At 42.5% G+C, this 10929-nt stretch overlaps 1 protein-coding gene across 2 annotated transcripts; it reads left to right on the top strand.

Moving 5' to 3' along the window:
* The first annotated feature begins 340 nt into the window (after positions 1–340).
* On the top strand, positions 341–10454 carry LOC131978773 (F-box only protein 47-like). 2 transcript variants are annotated; one of them, XM_059342528.1, is made up of 11 exons: positions 341–407; positions 1977–2363; positions 3371–3532; positions 5059–5135; positions 5313–5387; positions 5697–5805; positions 6062–6235; positions 6986–7135; positions 7367–7509; positions 7890–8049; positions 10333–10454. In XM_059342528.1, the coding sequence occupies exons 2-11, from the start codon at positions 2000–2002 to the stop codon at positions 10425–10427; spliced, it is 1509 nt and encodes a 502-aa protein (XP_059198511.1). In that variant the 5' UTR covers positions 341–407; positions 1977–1999; the 3' UTR covers positions 10428–10454. The 2 variants fall into 2 exon arrangements, with proteins under 2 accessions (XP_059198511.1, XP_059198512.1); XM_059342529.1 differs by lacking the exon at positions 341–407 and having other exon boundaries at positions 1961–2363.
* The last annotated feature ends 475 nt before the right edge of the window (positions 10455–10929 follow it).

A 10929-nucleotide genomic window follows, 5' to 3' on the forward strand; every position in this document is an offset into this window, starting at 1 on the left:
GTTATCATTATATTTGTCCAAACAAACAAACAAACAAACAAACCTTTAGTTGTACCAGACATTAAAATGAACAAGAAACTGTAGCCTAGCCTGTTAGCCTGTTAGCCTGTTAGCCTGTTAGCCTGTTAGCCTCAGTAGCCTCCGCTAGCTCGGTAGCTTCGAGCTAAGTGGGCGTCGTTCGGCCGCCTCAGCTGCAGCTCTGCCCATATTTGGATTATCCGGGGGAAGGTGGGCGGAGTCAGCGACGGTGTTGGGAACGCCCACAAAGCTTCGTCTGCCCGCTCCAGAACCCTGTGGGTGACGTCACGGAGGCTACGTCATATTTCATACAGTCTGATTATAGCTCCCGGTTAGCTCAGTTAGCTCATTAGCTCCCAGCTAGCTCCACTCTCTCAACAGGTGAACAGGTAAGACACCTGTTCGCTGCTGTTCCTGTTAATTATATGACGTCATGTCAGTATAAGCTTTAACCTAAAGGTTAATGGGAGCTAACTGCTAACTAGCACTATATTCATTTAGTTTGTCAGAAGCTCGTGAGTTAGCATAGCGTTAGCTGCTAATTAGCTTCATTAGCTCCCAGACATAGACTGGAATCAGTTTATCTAACTAATAAAACTAAAGAGGTGCCATTTAAACGGCTACAGAGACTTTATACCCCACTAATGTTCTGTTACACTAGTTTAAAGTTGATATTGAGGTGGAATGTGTTTTTATCTCACATTTATTTTATTTATCTTGTGAATTCACAGAGAAACTCTGGAGGGTTATTATTATAACCTGTGTCTTTTTTGGTCATTTTGTGTCTTTTTTGGTCATTTTGTGTCTTTTTTGGTCATTTTGTGTCTTTTTTTTGTCATTTTGTGTCTTTTTTGGTCATTTTGTGTCTTTTTTGGTCATTTTGTGTCTTTTTTGGTCATTTTGTGTCTTTTTTTTGGTCATTTTGTGTCTTTTTTTGTCATTTTGTGTCTTTTTTGGTCATTTTGTGTCTTTTTTTGTCATTTTGTGTCTTTTTTGGTCATTTTGTGTCTTTTTTTGGTCATTTTGTGTCTTTTTTTGTCATTTTGTGTCTTTTTTTGTCATTTTGTGTCTTTTTTGGTCATTTTGTGTCTTTTTTTGGTCATTTTGTGTCTTTTTTTGGTCATTTTGTGTCTTTTTTTGGTCATTTTGTGTCTTTTTTGGTCATTTTGTGTCTTTTTTTTGTCATTTTGTGTCTTTTTTGGTCATTTTGTGTCTTTTTTGGTCATTTTGTGTCTTTTTTTGGTGATTTTGTGTCTTTTTTTTGTCATTTTGTGTCTTTTTTGGTCATTTTGTGTCTTTTTTGGTCATTTTGTGTCTTTTTTTGGTCATTTTGTGTCTTTTTATGTCATTTTGTGTCTTTTTTGGTCATTTTGTGTCTTTTTTTGTCATTTTGTGTCTTTTTTGGTCATTTTGTGTCTTTTTTTTGGTCATTTTGTGTCTTTTTTTGGTCATTTTGTGTCTTTTTTGGTCATTTTGTGTCTTTTTTGGTCATTTTGTGTCTTTTTTTTGTCATTTTGTGTCTTTTTTGGTCATTTTGTGTCTTTTTTTTGGTCATTTTGTGTCTTTTTTTGGTCATTTTGTGTCTTTTTTGGTCATTTTGTGTCTTTTTTTGGTCATTTTGTGTCTTTTTTGGTCATTTTGTGTCTTTTTTTTGTCATTTTGTGTCTTTTTTGGTCATTTTGTGTCTTTTTTTTGTCATTTTGTGTCTTTTTTGGTCATTTTGTCTTTTTTTTGGTCATTTTGTGTCTTTTTTTGGTCATTTTGTGTCTTTTTTGGTCATTTTGTGTCTTTTTTTGGTCATTTTGTGTCTTTTATTTACTTCTATTAAATGTTTTGCATTGTTTATTTTTCTGTAACTCATTTCTTCTTCTTTGTAACTGTGCATTGTATTGCTGTTTGATATAAATAAAGAAAAAGAAGAAGAAAAAATAAGAGCTGTTCTCTTACTTTCCCGTCAGATCCAGTGAATCAGCAGTGAGCCATGAAGAGGAGATCCTCCAACATGGAGAGGAGATCCTCCAACATGGAGAGGAGATCCTCCAACATGGAGAGGAGATCCTCCAACATGGAGAGGAGATCCTCCAACATGGAGAGGAGATCCTCCAACATGGAGAGGAGATCCTCTAGTCACGTTGGGAAGTTCACCATCACTCAGAAGTTCCACAGGAGGACTCGTTCCCGGCCGACCAGGACCATCATGACCCGCAGCCAGGTCTCCTCCTGCTCCTCCTCCTCCTCCTGCTCCTCCTCCTCCTGCTCCTCCTCCTCCTCCTCCTCCTCCTCCTCCAGCCTCTTCAGCAGACTCCCGGCGGAGGTGTTCGACCTGGTCCTGGACCAACTGACCGGTAGGAGGAACCGTTAGACCCTAAACCAGTACTCAGATCCTTTACTGAAGTAAAAGTACTAATACCAGGCTGTTAGATTACTGCACATTTAAAGTAACTAGGGAGGCAGTAAGTCAAATCATTTCACTGTGATTTATAGTTTTAAAGTTTATAGAGAGATGTTTAACATGTAAATATCCGTGTCAATATAAATATAAACATTCTACTCCTACTCTATTTCTATGGCGCTAATAAAGTAGATTCTGAATTTGTGTTGCAGGTGAAATCTGTTACTGATACATTAGTATTTGATATTTGAGAAAAAAACCTTTTTGGGAAGATAGACTGTATAAATATTGGCACAAGTAACCTACAGAAAAAGCTGAAATGTACTGTAATTATACTTAACTATATTCAGATCCTTTATTTACCTCAGTAAAAGTACTAATACACACTGTGAAATGACTCCACTACAGTAAAAGTACTAATACACACTGTGAAATGACTCCACTACAGTAAAAGTACTAATACACAGTATTGTACTTAGAATAGAATAGAACTTTATTGTCATTGTACAAGACAACGACATTTAGTTTGGAGCAGTCCTCCTGCAGTTGCACAGTTCAAAATATTGATATTTATCAATATGAGAATAATATGAGTAGAGTAGTTGAGTAAAACAACCGTGTGTCAAACAAAGTACCAAACAGTTTAACAACAGTTTCATTAAACTTTGGACAAGTAGAGAATAATTCCTCTTCAGTCCTTCTATTTGAAAACAAGAATATATTTTAAACATATAAAATGTAAATTTCAGTCATAACCACGTCATGGACATATTGACAGAAAACCAGTAACAGAAACCAGTAACCAGTCAAGTTACATGGATTCTGTAATTATTATTAACTGTATAGATTCATACAGAAAGAACTATCATGTGTGTATAATTAACATGGTGATAAATAAATAATAAATAATAAACCTGTGTGTGTGTGAGAGCTAACTCCAGATGTAAATGTGTGTTCCAGTGGTGGAGGTGAGCGTGTTCAGCATGGCGTCTAAAGAAATCAGCCAGAAGGTTGTTGACTACGTCTCCACGCTGAGCTGGAGGAGCAGAACCGTCCTGCAGACCTTCCACGACTCCACCTGCCGGGACCACAGCTCCATCATGGGGCACTACAGGGACCTGGGTAGGACCAGATCTAATAAACTCTTTATCTGTTAATTAACAACAGGAATATCACTGAGACCCTCCCATTATTAACATGAACTCATGATGAGGGAGTCATGGTTACAGCTCCATCATGGGGCACTACAGGGACCTGGGTAGGACCAGATCTAATAAACACTTTATAATAAGGACCAGATCAGAGTCTACAGCTCTAAGAAACACTTTATCTGTTTAAGTAACAAGGCAAGGCAAGTTCATTTGTATATCACAATTCAACACAAGGTAATTTAAAGTGCTCTACATACACATTAAAAACAGCAAGACACAATTGAAAACAGTAAAAACAGTCAATAAAACAGGGAAATAGAAATAAAAATATAAATAGGATAAAATAAGATACAGCAGGATAAAAAAAAGAGATAAAATAATAAAAAGCATAAGTCAAACATTGTGTAACAACAGGACTATACCTGAGACTCTCCAGCATTAACATTAACTAACTGATGACCACCACAGTGTACTGGGGATATAAACGCTGTGTTTTATTTATTTAACTAACAACAGGAATAAACCTGAGACCCTCCCATTATTAACATTAACTCATGATGAGTGATGTCATGGTTACAGCTCGTCTTGTTCCATTACTGTCAGAAATAATCACAATATTATCTCCATTATTCCTCCGTCTGCTGCACCGCCCTGAAACAGAGCAACAGGAGTGGTGACGTGGTTGTTGTGTCACTTTGTCTTCGTTCCGGGGGAATTGAACTGACGACCAACAGCTTTATTCAGGACGTTTAATCATAACGTTTAACCCTCTAGAGTCTCCAGAAGCCTTGTTGCCTCCATCAGAGTATAAAACAAAGCAGCTTGGAGCCCTACTGTACATTTACCTCTAAAGTTCTGGCTGTAAACTCCATGAGGCCAGTTTCAGTTTGATGATGATATACCAAGTAAAACTGGAGACAAGCTCAAATAGATTTAGTATCAAATGATAGAACTGGATGGAACCCTCTGATATGGTAGATTTGACTCCTTTGGAACATTTGACACATTTAACATTCTTTATTGAGCATGATAGTGTTTAGAAAGTTAAAAAAAAAAGATTCAAAATCACATTTATGTTGGTTTTTCTTTGTTTCTTTTGGGTTCAAACTGTTGATCCAGTAAGTCAGGATGAAAAAAAAAATGATTGGGTCATATAGGTGAAAAAATATACCAACGTGGCATTTAAACATGTTTAAAGTGGTGAATACAGGCAGGAGGAAAGGATTAAAAAAGGACGATATAGCCCCAAACTCCATAGAGTTGATACGGTGATTAATGGTGGAAACGTGACATCACGACTCATCATCACCACAGTACTGGGAATATAAAATACTGTGTTTATCTTTTAAACTAACAGGAATATCACTGAGACTCTCCCAGTATTAACATTAACTCCTGATCTCCTCACAGTACTGGGGATATAAAACAGTGTAATAGGTGAAGGAATGTGTGATTGGTTGATCTAAACGTGTGTTGTTGTTGTTTTTAATGTCTCAGGTTTGTTGTTCAAGAGATGCACGCTGTTACTACCAACAAAGGAAAGGTTAAAGTTTATCTTTAGCAAGTTCTCACAGGTAAGAAGGAGGGAGAGGATGAGGAAGGTCTGATCATAATAAAAGACTCTCAGTCATGAGGAAGATTAATGTTTATAGTCTCGTTATGTTACCTGCTCTAAGCTCGTCTACATTAACGTGTTGTACCTGAAACAGTATAATATTAATATAATCTGATAATAGTGTAACTGTGTGCAGGTGCCCTGCTTCCTGTTGGAGCAGTGTTTCCATCTGGACTGCAGCGGGTTCTCCTGCTACGGAGTCTTCCTGCAGGTCACTAACACTCTGATAAATAACTAATAAAACAATAAATGATGTTTCACACACTGGATTATTATATATACATATATATATATATATATATATATATATATATATATATATATACTGGATTATTCAGCTTATGGTTGGAAATATTAATATGCAAGACTTATAAATCTTTGGCTTCTTAAAAACATTGTTGGCTCTTTTCAGGGTCTGATGAGAACATTTAGTTTGGGAGGTTTCATATATATAATAATAATAATAATAATAATAATAATAATAATAATAATAATAATAATAATATATTAATATGTCCAGACGCTGATCGCTGGCTGGGATGAACTCGAGTGTCAGCGAGTCTTCAACTTCCTGTGTGACATCACAAACCTGCTGAACAAGATGGAGACCGTCATCTCTGGGAAACCAGGTGAGAAACACCTGTAGAGACTAATGAGGAGGACTGAGGACTCCTCCTCCTCCTCCTCTTCCTCCTCCTCCTCCTGCTGCTCCTCCTCCTCCTCCTGCTGCTCCTCCTCCTCTTCCTCCTCCTCCTCCTGCTGCTCCTCTTCCTCCTCCTCCTCCTCCTCCTGCTCCTGCTCCTCCTCCTCCTCCTCCTCCTGCTCCTCCTCCTCTATGTGTAGTCCATTAACTGGTTCTGGTCCTGGTCCTGGTTCTGGTTCCAGGGGTCCAGTGGTTCCAGCAGGTGCAGCTGCGTCTGTTCTGCCGTCAGGTCCTGTTGGACCCGTGGTCCAGCCAGCAGGAGACGCAGTTCTGGCTCCTGCTCCTCCTCAAGCCCTGGCCCCTGGTCAGCCAGGCGCACCTCCTCTTCGTCTTCTACGGACCGGTGAGGCTCCACGGTGAGACTCCTCCTCTACTCCTTTCCTCCTCTCCTCCTCTACTCTTTCACTCCTCTACTCCTCTACTCCTCTACTCCTCTACTCCTCTACTCTCTCTCTCACTCCTCTTCTCCTCTCACTCTACTCCTCTCCTCCCTCTACTCCCTCCTCTCCTCTCCTCTACTCCTCTCACTCCTCTCACTCCTCCTCCTCACTCCACTCTCTCCTCTCACTCCTCTCACTCCTCCTCCTACTCCTCCTCCTCTCCTCTCCTCCTCTCCATCTCCTCCTCTACCTCCTCCTACTCCCCTCCTCTCCTCCTCTACTCCTCTACTCCTGAGTTTCTCCTCCTTGTTAACTGAGTTTCTCCTCCCTGTTAACTGAGTTTCTCCTCCTTGTTAACTGAGTTTCTCCTCCTCCTTGTTAACTGAGTTTCTCCTCCTTGTTAACTGAGTTTCTCCTCCCTGTTAACTGAGTTTCTCCTCCCTGTTAACTGAGTTTCTCCTCCCTGTTAACTGAGTTTCTCCTCCTTGTTAACTGAGTTTCTCCTTGTTAACTGAGTGTCTCCTCCCTGTTAACTGAGTTTCTCCTCCTTGTTAACAGAGTTTCTCCTCCCTGTTAACTGAGTTTCTCCTCCTTGTTAACTGAGTTTCTCCTCCCTGTTAACTGAGTTTCTCCCTGTTAACTGAGTTTCTCCTCCTTGTTAACTGAGTTTCTCCTTGTTAACTGAGTTTCTCCTCCTTGTTAACTGAGTGTCTCCTCCTCCTGTAGCTCCTGTGGGCTGGCAGGACCTGGTAGGTGGAGGTGTTGCTCACAGTGCTCTGTGGGATCTGGCCCGGGCGCTCCTCCTCCTCTACACCAGGCAGGAGGTCAAAGGTCACAACAACAACTCACTGCTGGCCATCTTTGAAGAGCTCATATGTAATAAATACACATCATAATAGTTAATAATCATATGTAATAATAATAATAACAATAATAATGAATCACATAATAAATAAATATAATAATAATTAATCATATGTACCAGACCTCAGTGGTTCTCACATGTTTTCATCTCACATCAACTGTTTACATATCAACTGTAACCTCTCCCACCTCCTCTCCTCTCCTCCTCTCCTCCTCCTCCTCCTCCTCCACCCCCCCCCCCAGTCCTGCCCCTCCCGTGGCATGTGGAGAACGTGTCCCGGTTGCTGGTTCTCTGTGGCAGCAGTCTCTGTTATTCTGTTCTGGCCAGTAAAGCTGTTAACGGACGCCTCCCCGAGATCTCCAGACTCATCGTCTTCATCGTCCTGGTCAGTTCCTCTTCATCATCATCAACACATTCAGTCATGAGGAGAGGAGGAGCAGGGGGAGGAGGAGCAGGAGGACGAGCAGTGGTCAGTTATTCTATCATCACCAGATTGAGTCAGTCAGGTTGAGGTGAATCCTGGTGATGGTTCATCTCGTTGATGTCGAGGCTTCAATGATTTCATGATTTCATGATTTAATGATGTCAGAGTGACATATTGAACCAGCATCGTCTCTGATTGATCTGAGTCCTGTCACCATAATCAATACATCCACTGATCGCTAGAGAAACACTAGGTTTAGGCTCAGAACCAGACGGAGCGTTGTGTGTCTGTGGTCCTCAGGTGAACCAGATATTGTTATGTGTGTGTGTGTGTGTGTCCAGGTGTGTGAGAAGGACGGCTACCACATGTCGTGGGCGGTGAAGATGGTTCAGAGCATCGTTCAGATCTTCAGCACGGTTTCTGAACGCTTCCTGTTCATCCAGCAGCTGGAGAAGATGTTCTCAGAGGTCACCAAGGAGTTCTTCCAGCTCTGTGACGGAGGTCAGAAATATAATATATATTAATGTAATACAGATAAATATAATACAGATAAATATAATATACCGCTTCGCGAAGCGGTTGGGATGAGAGTTAGCACCTCCAAGTCTGAGGCCATGGTTCTCTGCCGGAAAACGGTGGACTGCCCCCTCTGGGTGGAGAGAGATACTGCCCCCTCTGGGTGGAGAGAGGTACTGCCCCCTCTGGGTGGAGACAGGTACTGCCTCCTCTGGGTGGAGAGAGATACTGCCCCCTCTGGGTGGAGACAGGTACTGCCCCCTCTGGGTGGAGACAGGTACTGCCTCCTCTGGGTGGAGAGAGATACTGCCCCCTCTGGGTGGAGACAGGTACTGCCCCCTCTGGGTGGAGACAGGTACTGCCTCCTCTGGGTGGAGAGAGGTACTGCCCCCTCTGGGTGGAGACAGGTACTGCCTCCTCTGGGTGGAGAGAGGTACTGCCCCCTCTGGGTGGAGACAGGTACTGCCCCCTCTGGGTGGGGAGAGAGGTACTGCCCCCTCTGGGTGGGGAGAGAGGTACTGCCTCCTCTGGGTGGGGAGAGAGGTACTGCCCCCTCTGGGTGGAGAGAGGTACTGCCTCCTCTGGGTGGAGAGAGGTACTGCCCCCTCTGGGTGGAGACAGGTACTGCCCCCTCTGGGTGGGGACAGGTACTGCCTCCTCTGGGTGGGGAGAGAGGTACTGCCCCCTCTGGGTGGAGAGAGGTACTGCCTCCTCTGGGTGGGGAGAGAGGTACTGCCCCCTCTGGGTGGAGAGAGGTACTGCCCCCTCTGGGTGGAGACAGGTACTGCCCCCTCTGGGTGGAGACAGGTACTGCCCCCTCTGGGTGGAGAGAGGTACTGCCGCCTCTGGGTGGAGAGAGGTACTGCCCCCTCTGGGTGGAGAGAGGTACTGCCCCCTCTGGGTGGAGACAGGTACTGCCCCCTCTGGGTGGAGAGAGGTACTGCCCCCTCTGGGTGGAGACAGGTACTGCCCCCTCTGGGTGGAGACAGGTACTGCCTCAAGAGAAGGAGTTCCAGTATCTGGGGGTCTTGTTCAGCAGTGAGGGTAGAACGGAGCGTGAGATGGACAGGTGGTTTGGTGCAGCGTCAGCAGTGATGCGGGCGTTGTAGTGGACCGTCGTGGTGAAGAAGGAGCTGAGCCTGAAGGCAAAGCTCTCGATTTACCGCTCCATCTACGTTCAACCCTCACCTATGGTCATGAGCTTTGGGTAGTGACCCAAAGAACGAGATCTTGGATACAAGCGGCTGAAATGAGTTTCCTCCGTAGGGTGGCTGGGCTCAGCCTTAGAGATAGGGGGAGGAGCTCAGACATCCGGAGGGAGCTCGGAGTAGAGACGCTGCTCCTTCTCCTCTAAAGGAGCCAGCTGAGGAGGTTCTGGCATCTGGTAAGGATCCTCCCGGGCGCCTCCTGTTAGAGGAGTTCCAGGTCCAACTGGTAGGAGGCCCCGGGGAAGACCCAGAACACGGTGGAGGGATTATATCTCTCTCCTGGCCTGGGAACGCCTCGGGGTCCAGGAGGAGCTGGACGTTGTGGCTGGGAGAGGGACTCTTGGAAGGCCCTGCTTAGCCTGCTGCCCCCGCGACCCGGCCCCGGATAAGCGGAAGAAAATGGATGGATGGATAAATATAATATAAATATAATACATATAAATATAATACAGATGAATATAATACATATATATATATATAATACAGATAAATATAATACAGATAAATATAATATACTGCTGTAAAAAGGAGTCTAAAACCAGATAAAACAGTAAATCTGAGGGAAATGATCTGTTGCATGGACAGATAATTTACCTTGACAAGATTATTAAATCTAGAAATAAGCATGTTGAACACTTAAAATAATAGATGAGACTGATTAAACTGATCCAAATTAAAAGTGTATAAAACATAATGAACCCTTTGTTCTCTGTGATCGATCCGTGATCAGATCATGTGACGTTTTCAAATCACCGTAACAAAACAACGAGGAGACGTGGAGCGATGTCGCCCACTTCACTCCAAACTACAGACTGAAACTTAAAAAAGACACTAATTTTTGGTCAATTTGTGTCTTTTGGGTCAATATTTGCAACCTATATATGCTTTTATTTAAGATTTCATGATTTTAGTGTATTTTTGGGCTCAGTTTGTTAATAAAGTCGGTTACAGTGAAACAATAGAAACAAACATTACAGTAAACATTGTGTATGTGGTTTATAAAGGGTTAACAGACTCTAAAGGGTTAACACTGTGTTGTTGTTGTTGTTGTTGTCTTCAGGGAACCAGGACCGTGAAACCTTCCAGAACCTTTGTATCCTGCTGGAGTCCAGCACTCGCTTCCACACCAAGTTCCTCCACATGCTCCTCAACTGATCCAACCGCTGACAGGAGGAGGAGGAGAGAGGAGGAGGAGGAGGAGGAGGAGGAGGAGGAGGAGGAGGAGTAATGAAACAGGAGTAATAAACATGTTGACTAGAGACTAGAGAGGAAAACCAGTGAGAGTGGTGGAGGTGAAAGAGTTAAACTGGTTCCCAGTAGCGTTTGTTGGTTCAGAGTTTAATCTCAGTTATTTATGCACATTTTATATTTAAAAGTTTTAAAATCTTGTTCTTAAACTGTATTTAATATTTATTACATGAACACTATTTATTGACTGTATTTATTATTTATTCAGATTCTCTGTTTATGTTGTTGTGATACAAAGATTCTGTTTGTTTTTATAAAACTGGTATTTTTTCAACTCTTATTTGTCAGGATTTATTTATTTCTAATAATAAAAATAATCCTTTTTGATCCCAGATAGTTTCCATCAACCATTAATAAAAGTTAACTTTCATAGAACATGTTTCCCTCTGCATCATTTATAGATTATATA

This window comes from Centropristis striata, chromosome 10 (assembly GCF_030273125.1).
Source record: "Centropristis striata isolate RG_2023a ecotype Rhode Island chromosome 10, C.striata_1.0, whole genome shotgun sequence".
NCBI classification, from domain to species: Eukaryota; Metazoa; Chordata; class Actinopteri; order Perciformes; family Serranidae; genus Centropristis; species Centropristis striata.

What these genes read in the sequence shown, in the direction of transcription:
- LOC131978773 (XM_059342528.1), top strand. Translation starts at nt 2,000, where the DNA reads ATGAAGAGGAGATCCTCCAACATGGAGAGGAGATCCTCCAACATGGAG. An exon ending in GGGGCACTACAGGGACCTGG is followed by an intron (nt 3,533 to 5,058) that starts GTAGGACCAGAT and finishes TTAATGTCTCAG; the next exon opens with GTTTGTTGTTCAAGAGATGC. An exon ending in CGTCATCTCTGGGAAACCAG is followed by an intron (nt 5,806 to 6,061) that starts GTGAGAAACACC and finishes TTCTGGTTCCAG; the next exon opens with GGGTCCAGTGGTTCCAGCAG.